This window comes from Myotis myotis, unplaced genomic scaffold, assembly GCF_014108235.1.
Source record: "Myotis myotis isolate mMyoMyo1 unplaced genomic scaffold, mMyoMyo1.p scaffold_m19_p_1, whole genome shotgun sequence".
NCBI lineage: Eukaryota > Metazoa > Chordata > Mammalia > Chiroptera > Vespertilionidae > Myotis > Myotis myotis.
The window spans coordinates 162,905,406-162,922,927 of record NW_023416313.1 but is presented as its reverse complement, the minus strand read 5'-3'; the positions used below and the strand labels follow the sequence as shown (position 1 = coordinate 162,922,927).

Below are 17,522 nucleotides of genomic sequence, written 5' to 3'. Positions count from 1 at the left end.
GGGAAGAGATTGGACAATAATCGTGCACCTATGGATGAGGACAGTGGGTGGGGAGTGAGGGCGGAGGGTGGGGTGGGAACTGGGAGGAGGGGAGTTATGGGGGGAAAAAAGAGGAACAACTGTAATAATCTGAACAATAAAGATTTAATTAATCAAAAAAAAGATACAAATTATGAACAACAAATACACATCTATCAACAAGTGAATCTAAAAATCAAGTGAATAAATAATCTGATGAACAGAATAAACTGGTGAATATAATAGAATCAGGGGCATAGAAAGGGAGTGGACTGACTATTCTCAGGGGGGAAAGGGGTGTGGGGGTGTGGGAAGAGACTGGACAAAAATCGTACACCTATGGATGAGGACAGTGGGGGGGGAGGGTAAAGGCAGAGGGTGGTGTGGGAACCAGATGGAGAGGAGCTATGGGGGGGAAAGAGGAACAACTATAATAATCTGAACAATAAAGATTTAATTAAAAAAAAGAAAGAAAGCTGAGAGTATGACAAAATTCAAAAGACAGAAATAATAACAACTCATATCTTCATGGAACTCATTAATGTTTAAACTTGATCCTGCTCTTTATAATTAAAGATCAACCCATAATCCTAAAATTATTTTCCCTTTAACTTGTTCTCTTCACATACAGCTAATTATAAAACATTCAGGTGTGTATCAATGCCTGGAGAGGTATATGTAAATTCTATAGATAACTCTCCATGGTATTCAGCTCCCTGGACACGAGGACTGTATTGTTCCTGTTCTCCCTATCCAGATGCTTGTGCCTAAAATCTGGTAGAGCTGGCTATCAGGAATAAGGGAGATAAGTGTTATCTTATCAATGAACTTTTATTGATATGTGATACAATATGTACATAAACTAACAGGAGCTTTAGAAATGTTTACAGCATTTTGACATTACTGTAACATCCAAAGGTAGCAATACAAATAAACTGGCCCATGGCCAATTGAGAGAAAAAAATAAAATTGGTCCATCTCAGAAAGTTTGTGAAGCACCAGGCCAGTGTCGCTCAGTGGTTGAGCATCGACCCATGAACCAGGACATGGTTTGATTCCTGGTCAGGGAACATACCCAGGTAGGTTTCTGGCTTGATCCCCAGTGGGGGGGATTTAGGAGGCATCCAACCAATGATTCTCTCACATCATTGATGTTTCTATCTCTCTCCCTCTATCTCTCTCTGAAATCAATAAAATCATGTTAGGACCCCTTGGCAATGGGCAAGGAGACACCTGACTGGTGGTGTTGCTCTTATGTCAATCAAGGACAAAGCAGATGTATAGTCCTTAGTTCATCCTAGCTTGATGCCTGTGTTGGTGGCCAGAGCTGTTTCATGCCTGAAGCACATTGAAACAAATAAACAAATGCTTCGTCCACAATTTAAAAAAACATAGTGGGGAAAAATAAAAGTTTGTGAAGCATTGTGAGGACTGAGTATTCTAAAATTCTCATAAATATAGAAACTAACTCATGCTTTGAAGTTCACGTGATCTGAGATTAATCCTTAGTAAATAAAAGTCAGCCTAACTTACTTGATTTAAGTAAAACAGACATGTCTTTTTTTTAATCTGTGTTTTACAGAAATAAGTTCATGTTAATAACTGACTTCGATGTCTATGAAATATTTCTAGAGGTTAAGTGATTTTTTTAAAAAAAGAATAGTGGAGGCTATGGGAAACCCAAGAGTGTGACTTGGTTCTTCCCTACTCCCCGACTTCCCACTTTCCGGGCTTTGCATTCCTCCAGACATCATAGTGCATTTAAGCTGGACTTTGATGAAGGAACGTAGGAGTTAACATCTTACACAATGGCCAGTGTTTGATAGATAAAAGTCACTTCAAGCAAATGCCAAGTTTTTAACTGCTTGCTTTCACAACAAGCTCCCAGGAGACAAAGACTTGAGATATTGTTCTTTAGAAAGGACATAAAATAAAAGAAACTCTACAACTTCATTGAAAGGGACCTTACCAGGCGCCTAACCATGGACATCAACCCCTGTCTCTGATATGCACCTCTGCCTATAGGGGACATCAAAGACTCCTCCAGAATGAGAAGCTGCTGACATCAGAGGAAGGCAGCTGTCCCAAGACATCGACAAAGCCTGTATAACTATGGATTGGCATTGAACTCATAATTCATTATTTGATTGTTTTTACCTGTTTGCTAATGTTATTCATACAAATACCTATACTTGTCCTTTGGATTTTTCTATGTAGTTCCACTGCTTAAGATTACTGAACATATGTAAAATAACTGTTAATACTCTTTTCATGGCTTATGTAAATGTTATACTAGATGCCAAACACAGAAAAATGAGACAGAAGGCAAACCTTGGGTCATAATGGTTCAGAGAACAGCAATACTCTAGAGTGCTTTTTTTCACAACCAAAGGCCATAAGACCTGACTGCTTTCCATTGACCTGCCTTTCCCTTTTTGGGAAAATTCCACTCCAACTCGTATACCATGGTTATGGTATTGTCCCGTCCCCAATGGTCAAGACAACGTAGATACTGAGACTTCCTAGGAACAAGCCTTCCTAGCTCTGGGAGACTGACCACCCTATCAGAACAAAAGTTTGGTCATCAACGCATCCTTCAGATTGATACGTGACCAAAAGGGGAAATTGTAAATGAAAAAGGACTTCTATGGAAAGTAACCTCACAGGGTGATGTGATCCTAAATTCCTAACTGGGAAGGTCATGGTGAATAGTCACACCGCAGCTATATAACTTCTTTTTAAATACGTTTTTGTTGATTTTAGCAAGAGAAGGAGAGAGAGAGAAACATTGATGTAAGAAACATCAGGCTGCCTCTTGCACACCACCACCAGGGATGGAGCCCACAACCTGGGCATGTGCCCCAAATCGAACCGGAGCCCTTTGGTGCACGGGACTACACTCAACCAACTGAGCCACACCAGCCAGAGCTATAACTTCTTTAGTAAAAGGCTTATCTTTGCCTTAAGTAAGCCCTGGCCATTCTTTCTATGCGTCTAGGTTAACACACCTTCGACATACACTTTCAGACCCCCTTCTTCTAATATATATCCACCCCTTTCGGACCTCTCCTAAAGCAGACCACCCTCAAGAGAGCACAAAATCTCATTTCTTGTTCCCTGGCATATGTTTTTTGGATGTTTCTTACACCAACACCTTCAACAAGCAGCTCAAGCAGCATCCATCTCTAGGACCTCCTTCCTGGGCCAAGGGCCCTTCCCTGTGAGGCTCTACTCTCTCTGACCTCCATCAAAGCCCTCACACTGTGTTATTGTTGCTGCATCTGTCTATCCTAGGGGTGGGCAAACTTTTTGACTCGAGAGCCACAATGGGTTCTTAAACTGGACCGGAGGGCCGGAACAAAAGCATGGATGGAGTGTTTGTGTGAACTAATATAAATTCAAAGTAAAAATCATTACATAAAAGGGTACGGTCTTTTTTTTTTTTTTAGCTTTATTCATTTCAAACGGGCAGGATCCGGCCCGCGGGCCATAGTTTGCCCACGGCTGGCTATCCCCTAAAGCAGACAGATGGTTAGGGGCAGTGTCCTCCTCCTCTCTGCCCACCCAGCTGAGTAATCTGCTGAGTCTCTCCAATCTCCATCCTGGTGAAGCATGTTCTCTTTGAGGGGGAAGGATATGTTAGGGAGCGAAAGGGCTGGCTGGCACCCGGCCGCTTACCCACTGCCATCCTAAGCCCATCTGAGATGGACTTTGTCAAGGGAGCCCTGGCACACTCCCAGAGCTGACTTTGCAGCTCCCCAAACTCCTAAACTTTGGCCTCAGGAGCCAAGGAGCAGAGGCAGGGTCTGGGTGGAGGAAAAATATACATAATCCTTTCAAAGGGACAGGGAGCAGGGTCAGAAAGGGAAAAGGCTGGAAAGTGAGCCAGTGGACGAAGGGAGGTAAGGAAGAAAGGAGCTTTATAGATATGGAGACTTTCAAGACCCAGGAGTCTGGCAGAGGCACAGGGAACGCCAGGAGTCCTGGGGATGCAGGCGTGTGCTGGAAGGAAAGCGGTGAGGAGCTGAGTACCTAGTTAAGTGCCGGGCACTCTCCTGATCATAATAATCCTGCAAAGGAGGTTTTATCAGCTCCAAGCAAAAGGGGTTAAATACGAGCTCTACAGCTTTTATATGTCCCCCTGGCCCGCCTTTCTGCCCTGCACTGTCTGCCCAGAGAAATTTAGGGCACGTCCTAAGTCAGGCAGCCTCCCGGTATCCCTGCTGAGAAGCGCAATGACCGAGGTGTACTAGCAATCATCTCGCAACCTTCCCGGGCTCCAGCCACGTGCCGGCCTCGGGCTCCGTTCCGGGAGGCGCGCGCCACCAACCCGGCCGTTCGCATCACATGCCAACCGCCTCCCTCCCCCTCCCCCCAACATGGTAACCAACTAGGATCCGAGTGGCCGGGACCGAGGAGCAGGGCCGGGCCGCGCTGGAACTGGCGAGCGGGCCCACCTGGGCTCCAAGGCCAGAGGGCAGGGTCGGGCTCGGCTCCCCACTCCCCTTCCCGTTTTACCAGGCGCAGGTCCCCGGGTCCGTGAACCACCAGAGACAGGTTCTCGGGCTTGGCCGCCGCCATGTCGCTCTCCCCTCCGGGGTGGAAGCTGCAGTCCGCAGGACGCTTGGAGGTTCTGGCGGCTGCCCGGCCGAGGGTCGTGGGTAGGAGGCTGGAGGCCGGGTTTGGACTTGAGCGAGGCGGCGCGAGCCCGGCGGGGGGCGGGGCTTCCTCGTCCCTGACAGCCTGGGCGGGGCTAGTGGGAGGGGCCAGCTTCCCCCCCCCCCCCCCCCCCCCAGTTCCCCTCGCTAGAGCCCCTGACTGATGAGGTCCCTGGGAGAGGAAGCAGGTCCGCAGCCTCCATCTGCTGCACACCTTTCTGTCAGCCTCACATCCAATCAGACATTGCTGCCTTGAAAGCAGCTGGCACAGGCAACAGCCACCGGACCAGTGTTCCCAACTTGAGCTGCAGAAGAATGGGAATGCGCCATGTGAGGCAGGTTCTGGGATCAGCACTGAGACGCTGAGAGCTGAAGTCTAGATCTGAGGAGAGGCCTGTGGGTCTGTAGATACCAGGGAGGCTGCCTGACTTAAGACGTGCCCAAAATTTCTCTGGGCAGACAGCGCAGGGCAGACCCAACAGGCGCCTCACTGATGTTGGCCTGGTGTCTCCAGCATCCAGCAAAGCACCTGGCGCAAGAAGGGGTGAATGAGTGAACGGGTCCATTAGTGTAGAGAAGCTGTGACATGGAGAGCATGTGAGATCTTGCTCCCTGGCATATGTCTTCTGCTTGACTCAAACTCGTAAAAATTCTCAAAAAGAAGAAACAGCTGTGAAATGGAATCTGTGAGCCTCTTTCTCCTCACTGGCTCTACTTCCTATGACAGAGCAGAATTTCTGTCTAAATTATTCCTTCAAGCCTCTCTCCGCTTAGAAACAGTGAAGTTTTATTCTAACCGGAGAGAGCTGCCCAATGGACAGGCCGAACTCCCTCCTTTCAGAACAGCACTCAGGGGTTCATTCCCTATAGCCTCTTTTCCAGACACTCTGCCAGCTGCTTTACCTCCCCCAGGAGACCTTCCTCCAGCCCTTCAAGGTGAGTCTGTTTGGCACTTACTGCATGTCCACAGATGGGACCCAGCATGTGCTTTCAATCCTTGCCCAACGCACTGGACGCCCCCTGACAGGCAGGCCTCATTTCTTAAACAGAACCTGGTAACATGTTCTGTACAGTATAGGAGCGCAAAAATTTTTTTGATGATGAATGTGGATCAAGCTCTAGAACCTCAAAGGGCAAGTTGATAGGTTTCTTGAAAATTTGACATTTTTAATATTAAAAAATGTAAGTTGTTATTATAGTATTTAAACAACTTGTTGTGTCATGTCTACATAATTTCCTAACAGAGACCAGCATTCACAGTGGTGAGGAGCAGACTTTTCTAGGCATTTTACTGAATGAGGGATAAAATGCTGGCTTTGCCTCTGCTGGTGGCCTGCTTGGCACAGCTTCTCTGGATCGCTGCCTGCGTTTCCCAAACAGCACAGCACTATGAGGCACCGTCTCCACGGAATACAATGTTAATGTAAAAAACCATCGAACCCTGTAAAGAATTTTTGTGAGCTTATTTGAGCCAAACTGTCAGCATATGCCGGGAAGCAGAACCTCAATGAATTGAGATAATGCTCCAGAGAATGGCGGGTTACATCTGTATTTATACATTGCAATCAAAGGAAAGGGACATAGGTGGGTTACATGAAATCTAGTATTGGTGATAGACTAGAGAGATGGGAGAAAGCAAAGGGGGGGAAACTTCTGGGATTGGGTAAAAAGTAAAATGATAGACACATACTTAGGTGGATGCAGGAACAATGAACATGATAATGAAGGAATTTGTGGTATCTGTCCTGGCTCCTAGCACATTAGGTTGTGCCCCAAGGGGTCCAGAAAAAGGGAAGTTACAAGTTACCCAGACATTTCAAAGGGTATGTTATTATAGATGCAAAAAGACAGATAGGCTCAGTTAAGGTAAAGGTTGACCTTGTCAGTGAAAATACCGGCCTAGGATATAACTACGCACCATAACTGCTTTTAGTTAACGTTTAATTTCAGACCATCCTTTGTGGTTTTTAGGTCTCTGAGTTTGCAAGATTGCCATGCAGGCCTCCCCTGAGCTTGTCAGGTTAGCATGTGACCCCTTTCGTCCACAACAACTTCAACAAGTTGTCAATACATTTCTGCTATAAAAACTTATTTGGAATTTAGAAATTAATTTACAGGATGCATATCCTCTGGGGTCACTTATCTAGAAGAAGGGAGACTTTAGCCCAGGGAACATCTTATCATAGACACTGGGTTACTTCAGGTCTGGATTATGCCATGTACTAACAAGAAATCTTGATTTCCAGATTTCTCCATTTGGTCATCAACTATTTAATTACCCAAACCCAGTTATTTACAACAAAATAAACAAAAAACAAACCAAAAAACAACCATGCGATTTCTTGCAGACCTTGGAAATAATGTTACCAATGAAAGTTAAACTATAGGCTATGGATAAGATGAATGAACTTCCCTGAGGAACTACTAGTAATAATGTCACAGAATAGTAAGAAGCTAGGAAAATTCCAAGACAAGCAGAATAGGGAAACTAAGACAGTTATACAGCACTTTGCAGCCACGTATAATGGTTTGCACTTCTCCCAAACTAGAGGGGAAACAGCTTAAATCACCTACTCACAGAGATGGATAACAGAAATTCAATTATCTTATCTCTAGGAAGGAAAGGTCAGGAGGTCCTGGTCCAAACTGCATGACCAGCAACCTTGGTACTTGAGTTCTGGTTAGGAAAGAATTCAGAGCCAAGACCCAAATTGTAAGAGAACATTTATTTGGTAAATCACAGAGGTAGAAGTAATTGCTAGAAGAAATGGGCTTAGGAAACAAGTTACAGCAGTAAAGGAAGGGGCCTTGGAGCTTGGGAGTGAGTAAGCTAACAGTAACGTTCCTGGGGAGTGAGGTGGGAGGAAAAAGCACAGGGAGGGAGACTGCACTGGGTCCTCCATTCTAGGGCTTTAAGGGTGGAGATTTTAGGGGAGGTCCTAGGACAGTGGTTCTCAACCTTGTCTGCACATTAGAATCACCTGGGAATCTTTTTAAAATCCTGATTTCTGGGCCTCATCCTCCAGAAATTCTGTTTCTTTGTTATTAATGTTGTGGCCCCACCCCATAACAAAGAAACAGAATTTCCAGAGGATGAGGCCCAGAAATCAAGATTTTAAAAAGCTTCCCAGGTGATTCTGAAAGGGCGAGGACTACGCCCTCCATCTTGCCCCAGGGTAAGGGCTATGCCCTCCATCTTACCTTGGCCATGTGCTCGGCCAGGCTTCTTCCCTGAAGCCCAAGCCTCTGCTAGCCACACCCAGGACTTCTTTAAACTAACCAATGACAATCAAGGGAAGTAGCCATAGATATGACCACATTCTGTGTAACAAGACACCAACTTGCACCTGGCCAATTGGCCAGGTCCTTTCTCCTCCCCTTGCTCCAACCCCCCTATAAAACCTCTCTCCACAGAGTTCTCTCTCTCTGCCACTTGGCTTGCCGTTGCGTCGATGAGTGTGGCCGGGGAGCCGAGCTAGCTCGAATAAAGACTCTTATGCTTTTGCATCGGACATGGCTGGCTCCCTGTGTTGTGCCCAGATTTCATGATTCCCAAGAACCCACAGGGAGCCAGCGAGTCCGATGCAAAAGCAAAGAGTCATTCATTTCAAACCTAGGTTTGGCTCCCCTGCCACACTCACCGATGCAACGGTAAGCTCCAGTGGCCGAGAGAGAGAAAACTCTGTGTGGAGAGAGGTTTTATAGGGGTTTGGGGTAAGGGGAGGAGAAAGGACTGTGGGCCCTGCCGATTGGCCAGGCGCGAGTACACAGGATGTGGTCATAGTGATGGCGTGCACTTCCCTTGACTATCTTCCGGGAAGAAGCTTGCTGAGCACATGGCCAAGTTAAGATGAAGGGCATAGCCCTTACCCTGGGGCAAGGTGGAGGGCGTAGCCCTTACCCTGGGGCAAGGTGGAGGGCGTAGTCCTCGCCCTTTCATTCCCCCCTTGTCTTGGAACTTCCGGCTCAATCATGAGATGGACTGCATTTCTATTCCACCGTTGCTAGAGGCCCATACTGGGCACACAGAACTATCAACTGAACTATCCCTATAAGCTTAACAAATGGCCCGGTGGAAGGGAAAGAACAACTTCTATTGAAACAGGATTTTTCTTCTTAAAATTCCTCCATGGCTATCAAAAAGCCAAATCAAGATTCCTGATGTTTGCATAAACACAACAAGAATGGTAACTGACTACCTTTGCTGGAATTTCATGGTTGAACCTTAATGTGCCCCGTAGGGCCAGGAAGCCAAGCCATCCAGCTGCCATCAGGCCTGCCTGAAGTATCTGCTGAGTTAGGTGAATCCCTCACCTGTAGCAACTCCACCTGAGCCCACGCTCCAGGCTTTAAGGCCCATCTCAGTAGCCCTCCTACTTGTTGCAGCCCAGAGTGTGTGGGGGTTCCGCAGGGATGGAGAGGCATCTTTACTGCTCCCCTTCTACTCTTACCAACCGCCAGTGATGGTAGGGCATGGGCCTGACGCTCCAGCGCCAGCCATCTTCAGGGCTCCCAAGCAGGATACCAGGCTTTCTTCGTGGCATTCTTAGTTGCTTCAAGTCTTTAGAGTTCAGACAGGGCTCTTTAAAACATGATACTCCACTCAAAGTTTTCTGTTAATAAAACCACTATTAGGAATCAGTCTTATTGTATCTATGCAAAGCCTGATATTTGCCATGACTTATTTAGCATTGCCAGATTTCGGAGGAATTACATAAGGAGAAAAACATACTGATCTACTCTAAGATTTTCTGACTTTCCTTGCTAATTCCTTTTCATGGATTTAAAACAAAACAGTAACTGTTGGTATAAAACCTTCTTTCTATGCATAACTATGCCTCAGACCTTCTATTCTAAACAGGCTTTTTCCAGCTTTCCCAATCAGACTAGAAAAGCCACAAATACCTTTTAAATCTACCCCAGAATTCCAAAATCCCAACCCAGCACTGAATATCACATAGCAAATCAAAGTTCCCAGCAAACAAACAGACAGAGATGTTTACTAGTTAGGTGGGCCTAATCCACCTCTGACAGAGAGCAAGCGCTCTTGGGGCAAGCGTGTGCCTTTTTTTCCCACAGACTTCCACACTTACATGAACAAATAATTATACCCAAGTAGACATACAAACATACACCCTTTCAGTGAACAAGTACCTTTACAGTCTTGGGATCTTGAGCAGATAACAGGAACACCACCCAAGTCCCCTGATGGGGGCCTGACAGGAACAGATGTGGAGGCCTCCCTTTCCCACATCCCAGGACAGGATTCTTGACCTATGTCTCATCCAGATAGAAACGGTACTCATATTGAACAAGGAAATCAAGACTAAATAGGCACGATAACTAGATACATTCCCCATTAAGAACTTCGAGGTACATGCCACATTTATACCACAAAATACCAACAAATCAGTTTCAGTTGTGTCGAGATACAGAACAAGTCCCTGAACAGAGGCAGTAGAAAACTGCCTAGGAATGCTTCTTTTCTACCTTTTTAAAAGATAGGCCAGATCCGAACCCTTAGCCAGTCCGAGCTTTGACTTCCCTCCGGAAGTCCCAGAGATGGTGAATACCATCTAGAAGCCATTCCTCCAGATACAGGACAAGTACCTTAGAGATTCTTGATAATCTACATCAGTAATCCATTCACACAATCCCCCAAAAGTTAAAGAGGAAGGAAAGAACCATTCAATGTCCTTCAAGAGGATTTCGGCGAAACAACAAAATCGACAGATTTAACACATTGGAAAACCAAGGCCAGAAGTACCCTCAGACGTTTCAGGGGTACCAAGGAAGAAGTTAGGCCATGTCCAGCCCTTTTCATAATCCACCATCAGTGACCAGTCCCAGCTCACTGGTCTACCATCCATTTAACATTTCTTTTTCCTCCCATCATACTAAGGCCATGCTTTCCAGGTAGCTAGAACTTTTAAACCACAGTTTCTACCTGAAATATTGTACTTTACTTTAGAAATTGGGTTACTGCTATCCTGGCATAGCTGCTAAATTTCAAAATGGTCACAATTTTCCTGCTGGGGAATTCAAGAAGCAAACCCATAACTATTAAGGCCAAAACAGTCTCGGGTTTTTATTCTGTACACAGCAAAAGGTCAAGTTCAGCTCAAAACTATGCGCACTCGTTTTTAAACTGGCCTTTTCCTTTACATGTGCACAGAAATCCTGGATGCATTTATGAATTTGTAAAAGCTTTTCAATTCTCTATCTACAAGCCCTTTAAGAAATACAAGCTCTATTGTCGGCCCTTATAAAGCCAACTGCTCAAAACATTGGTCTATCATACCACTAAAATTATATTAAGACCATGATTGCTAATTTAGTATTAAATAAATCTGGGAGGCAGGCACACTTTCTGCCTCATCTGCATTTCCTTAGTAAAACTCCGCCTTAAAACTCCACCCCTGAAATCCCATCCTGCCTCAGTGAGCAGACATTCCTTTTGTTATTGTCTAAGTCAGAGGGAGGGGCCTTTACTGTTCCAAGATGGCGGCCCCCAGGGGCACAGCATGCCATGCGGCCAACATGGCGGCTGCCAAGTCAGGCAGCTCAACATTGTGGCGGTCTAAACTGTTCTCTGACAGAAAGGATGATTTCCTCATTCTCACAATAAACAAGGGAAGAGCAAACCAAAACCCCTAAAAGATAGATGGCCAACATTATATTGCAGAACTTTTTAAAATCTTAGGTAACAAATTAAATACACTAGCCCAAAACCCTATCCAAAAACAGACGGTGCGCACATTAGTTTTAAGCCAGCTTTTCTCCTAACACGTGCACAGAAGTCCCAGACGCATTTACTTGGGGAGGGGGTGACTTATTTCCACATACCTTCACTCAGGCGGCCACCCGACCACCACACAAAGGAGGGGGGAGGGCAATTCCCCTCCCTCCACACTCCCACACTTTCACCAGACATTCATTCAGACTTTAAACAATCCATTCAATTCCTAACAACTTCCCAACTCCTGAGGGAGCTCTAAAGCTTCCCCCAATCTCCTTGAAATGATCAATCACAATACCCAAAGGAGCAGTCTGAGTCCATCCCATAACATCCGTCCAGTACAAACACAGAACACTAAACAGGGCCCGAAAATACAGGCTTCCAACTCCATGGAAGCAACTAGACGTTGGCCTTACGCCAAACCGGCAGGAGCGACCTGCCTCGTCTCAAATCCGCGAGGGGCATATCCATCCCTCGTGAGGGGCATATCCATCCCTCCTGGGGTGAGGGGCATATCCATCCCTCCTGGGGAGCGGAACGTCTTCCAACTCTCCCCTGCCTGTGGTCGTTCACGGCGCGTCCGCCTAGACCCCTCAGGCAATTACAGGTTCCAGAAACGAGCTCACACTGAACAGAACATACAACGACACACACATACCGCGGTCAGTCAGACTCTTCGGATCGGGGGTCCCTCAATGGTCTTGGGAATCCCGGACGAGCCCCCAAATGTTGTGCCCAGATTTCATGATTCCCAAGAACCCACAGGGAGCCAGCGAGTCCGATGCAAAAGCAAAGAGTCATTCATTTCAAACCTAGGTTTGGCTCCCCTGCCACACTCACCGATGCAACGGTAAGCTCCAGTGGCCGAGAGAGAGAAAACTCTGTGTGGAGAGAGGTTTTATAGGGGTTTGGGGTAAGGGGAGGAGAAAGGACTGTGGGCCCTGCCGATTGGCCAGGCGCGAGTACACAGGATGTGGTCATAGTGATGGCGTGCACTTCCCTTGACTATCTTCCGGGAAGAAGCTTGCTGAGCACATGGCCAAGTTAAGATGAAGGGCATAGCCCTTACCCTGGGGCAAGGTGGAGGGCGTAGCCCTTACCCTGGGGCAAGGTGGAGGGCGTAGTCCTCGCCCTTTCACCTGGTGTGGTTTCTTGGGGATCCTGAAATCTGGGCATAACAATTCTAATGTACAGCCAAGGTTGAGAACCACTGTCCTAGGACCGTGGTCCGCGAGCCACATGCGGCTCTTTGGCCCCTTGAGCGTGGCTCTTCCATAAAATACCACTGCGGGTGCATACTTACAGTGCGATTGAAACTTTGTGGCCCATGCACAGAAGTCGGTTTTCGGCCTGGGCGAGTCTATTTTGAAGAAGTGCTGTTGATATTTGGCTCTGTTGACTAATGAATTTGCCGACCACTGTAGAAGATCTCAATAGATATTCAGTAGCTTTCCGGGTGTGTCCATTCAGGGTTGTAGTCTCCACTGATTGATTGGGGAGCACCAGGGCAGGGGGTCATTATTCAATGCAGCTAGTCCTGATTTCAGCTGTAGCTGGTTTTGTTGCTTATCTGGGCCTGGAGCTGAAATACACTGAGGCACAGATCTTATCTCTAGGGAGGAAAGGTAAGGGGATCCTGGTCCAAATTGCATGACCAGTGATATGCTAGGGGAGGAAAAGTCACCCTGGGGGCTAGATCCCATCCTACAATCTATTGTGCTTTGCTAGGCACCTGGGGCTTTCCATCCTGGTGACCTTCTGTACCTGCCCCTTGTCCTTGCTCTGCTCATGTCTGTCTAACTGCCTACAACACAACCATAATTATGATGAGGGATATGAAGAAAAAGGTAAGGATATCATGAATTATGCAACAGGGACTCCTCGTCCAGCTTGAAAGCAAGGGAATATTGACCCCCAAAAGTGACATATGAGCTGTACTTGAAAGTTTTGGGTAGTCATAACAGTGGGGCAAGGGAGAGAGAGTGTGTGTTCCAGGCTGAAGGAGTCCTAGAGGGGGTGGAGACCATCATTAAAAGGCAATAGTGTGGCAGGGCCACAGTGAACAAGGGGACCCAACTCAAGGATGCACATAGGTCTTCTAGTGTTTCACATTTTTGGAAATGTGGGAGGAGTGCAGGAAGAAATGTAGTGAGGTAAGGGAGACTGAGTATGATGAGGAGGATAACCTCAGGGAAGGGCCAGTGTGGGGTGTGGGAACCTGGGTAGACTGGAAACAGCATTTGCTCAGATAAGGAAAGAGCTACAGAGATGGGAGGTTGGTACATACAAGGTGATTGATAAAATAAGTAAATATATGAAGGATGATGAGATTGTGGATTTTCACTGTTGGAAAAAGGAGGTACAAATATGGAAAGAAAAAAACAGAATGAAGCTTGTGTGGTGTTGCATAAAATTGAACGGATCAGTGTAAACTCATGGTTTTCAATGTAAGCTAGAAATAAATGTAGATCTAAATATCTGTATGTGTGTTCACATAAATGCCATAGCTCTGTCTACTGAAAGAGTTTGGAAACAGTGATATCTGATAGCAAAGAGCATATCTAGCACCTAAACCTTGCTTCCTAAATACTATTCTCCACTGCAAGGAATGACGGCTCCTTAAAGAAATGACTTTATTTAGGTCTGGGACATGAAAAGTACAAGAAAAACCTGGTAAATCTTATTGTGCCAGAATAGGCATTCCAAGAATCATGAAACACATCAAAGCAACAGTTACTGAAAGAAGCAATGCCTAAAGAGTCCTCAGGAAAAATAAGTGTCACCCACACATCTTATACCCAGCCAAACCATGGTTTATTTAAAATGGCACACTGATCCTTAGCTGGTTTGGCTAAGTGGATAGAGCATCAGCCTGTGGACTAAAGGTTCCCAGGTTTGGTTCTGGTCAAAGGCACATACCTTGCTTGCAGGCTCCTCCGCAGCCTGGGCCCTGGTAGGGACTCGTGCAGAGGCACCCAATCAATGTGTTTCCCTCTCTCTTCCACTCTCTCTAGAAATCAATGGAGCCCTAACCGATTTGGCTCAATGGATAGAGTGTCAGCCTGCAGACTGAAGGGTCCTGGGTTCGATTCCGGTCAAGGGTACATGCCTGGACCCTGCAGGCTTGATCCCCAGTGGGAGGCATGTAGGAGGCAGCAGACCAGTGGTTCTCACTCATCATTGATGTTTTTGTCTCACTCTCCCTCTCCCTTCCTCTCTGAAGTCAATAAAAATATTTTTTTTTAAATCAATGGAAAAAATATTCTCAAGTGAGGATTAACAAACTAAAAAATATAAATAAATTAATTAGTTAAATGGCACACTGAGACATTTTTGAATATGCAAGAATTCAAGAAATATTGTTTCTATGAGCCTTCCTTGAAGTAACTACTAGAAGATGAACTTAGTCAACCAAGTGATGAATGAGAAATCTATAACAAAAAGAGGGCTATATAGAGTGTAAGAGAAGGCAAAGCAAATATACTAATTTCATTGTTTGTTCATATTATGATATCGATAAAATAATGCCTAAGAAATGAAGATTAGATGTGTAAGTTATAAAGTCACCCACTAAAACAAAAATATTAGCCAATTTTTCAGAAAAAATACAAAAAAACCCCCGCCCTGACTGGTTTGGCTCAGTGGATAGAGCGTTGGCCTGCGGACTCAAGGGTCCCAGGTTCGATTCCAGTCAAGGGCATATACCTTGGTTGCAGGCACATCCCCAGTGGGGGGTGTGCAGGAGGCAGCAGATCGATGTTTCTGACTCTCTATCCCTCTTCCTTCCTCTCTGTAAAAAATCAATAAAATATATTAAAAAAAATACATACCACCACATTTTCAAAGTTTTAAAAGAATCTATAAAATAAGTCATCTAAAATAGGTTCCTAGACCCAATTCCAACCTGAGGGTAGAGGAGGGCTTCCCCGACACTAACAAACAATTCTCAGACACAAGTAGGGTGTCCAAAAATTACCAATTGTAAGTTGAGGTTTTTACCTGTACTTCTGATCTTTGGGCTGTAAATCAGAAGTTCCCACAACCCCCTCCTTGGGTTCAATTAATTTGCTAGACCAGCTCACAGAACTCAGAGAAACATGTTACTTACTAGATCACCAGTTAATTATGAAAGGATCGAACTGAGGAACACCCAGATGGAAGAGATGCATAGGGCAAGGTCTGTGGAGCTTCCATGTCCTCTCTGGGCATGCCACTCACCCAGCACCTTCATGTGTGCATCAGTCCAGAAGTTCTCAGAATCCTCATTTTGGGTTTTCATGGAGACTTCATTACAGAGGTATGATTGACTAAATCATTGACTATTGGCAATTGATTCACCCTCCAGGCAATCTCCTTTGGCCAAAGGTCAGGGGTGGGGATGGGGAGGTAGGGAGTAGGACTAAAAATTCCAACTCTGTAATCACATGGTTAGTTCTGGAAACCAGCCCTCAACCTTAAGTGCTTTCCAAAGGTTACCTCATTAAGATAAGACACTTTTTTTTTGCTCTTGAAATGTGCAATTCCAAGGGTTTTGTGAATGGAAAAACCAAATAGATATTTCTTATAAATCACAAAAATAATCTGTAATCAATTTGATAAATATATAAGGACCAAACTACTTTTCCAAGATATATTTTTTAGTGATTTCTTTTTAAGAGAAAGAAGAAGAGAGGGAAAGAGAGAGAGAGAAACATTGATGTGAGGGTATAACATTGATTGGTTGCCTCCTGTATGCCCCCTACTAAGGACTGAGCCTGCAACCCAGGCACATGCCCTGATCAGGAACTGAACCAGCAACATTTCGGTGCATGAGACAAAGCCCAACCAACTGAGCCACACCAGCCAGGGCTGGACTACACTAATTTATTAAAAGAATTCAGGTTGAATTATAACGTAAAATCCAACTAAAGGTTATTTAGAAGGAACCCAAAAGTAAATCATTCAGAAATCTTCACAATTGCACACAAGAAGAAATCAGGGGTTGTAATTTTAATATCAGGCAAGGTTAATACCAGGACAAATAAGTGTTAAGGTGACAAAGAATAGTTATTTATAATGATAAAGAATGCAAGTCACAATGAATTTTCCAAGTTATGAATATCTATGCACCAAATGACATAGCATTAACACGAATATTAATTAAAACATAAAACCACAGTATATACAGGGAAAAATAGAAACACAGTACAGTAGTCCCCTCTTTATCCATGGGAGATATGTTCCAAGACCCTCAGTGGATAGGACTAAACCTTACACATACTATGATACATACATACCTATGATAAAGCTTAATATATAAATTAGTCACAGTTAAGAGATTAACAATAATAACTAATAAAATAGAACAATTATACCCCTAGCTAATTTGCTCACTGGTTAGAGCATTGTTCTGCAGACTGAAGGGTCTCAGGTTCAATTCCAGTCAAGGGCACATACCTGGAGTGCAGGCTGGATCCCTGGCACTGGTGGATTGGGATGTATGCAGGAGGCAACCAATTGATGTGTCTCTCTCACATAGATGTCTCTCTCTCTGTCTCTTCCCTTCCCTTCCAGTCTCTCTAAAAAATCAATGGAAAAAATATCCTCAGGTCAGGATTAACAACAACAAAAACAGAACAATCAGAACAATATCCTATCTAATAAAGAGGAAATATGCTAATTGACCATCATGCCCTCACAAGATGGCAGCACCCACAGCCACAAGATGGAAGCGCCCAGTCCCCTCAGCCCAGCCTCATCCAACCTCAGTCCCCCAGTCCCCTCAGCCCCGCCTTGTCCAGCCAGAGTCCCCTAGTTCCCTCAACCCTGCTTCATCCAGCCAGAGTCCCCCAGTCCCCTCAGCCCCACAGGGGAAGGCAGTTGGAGGCAATTGGGCCAGCAGGGGAGTGCAGTTGGGGACAATCATGCTGGCAGGGGAGCAGTTAGGCCAGCAGGCAGAGTGATTAGGAGCAATCAGGCAGACAGGCAGGCAGGTGAGTGGTTAGGAGCCAGCAGTCCAGGATTGTGAAAGGGATGTCCGACTGCTGGTTTAGACCTGATCCTGTAGGGGTCAGGCCTAAACCGGCAGTTGGACATCCCCCAAGGGGTCCCAGATTGAAGAGGGTACA

The 17,522-nt window shown here is 45.5% G+C and overlaps 1 protein-coding gene and 1 pseudogene across 1 annotated transcript in view; one reads left to right on the top strand and one right to left on the bottom strand.

Annotated features, from left to right (window-relative positions):
- The window catches only part of SORD (sorbitol dehydrogenase), a 41,139-nt gene extending 36,405 nt beyond the window's left edge, over window positions 1-4,734 (bottom strand). The window contains exon 1 of the mRNA XM_036300037.1: window positions 4,537-4,734. Within this exon, the coding sequence (XP_036155930.1) occupies window positions 4,537-4,599 (63 nt within the window). The 5' untranslated portion in view covers window positions 4,600-4,734. The remainder of the gene's footprint in view (window positions 1-4,536) is intronic.
- LOC118662165 lies at window positions 1,225-1,369 on the top strand (annotated as a pseudogene).
- Window positions 4,735-17,522: the final 12,788 nt, after the last annotated feature.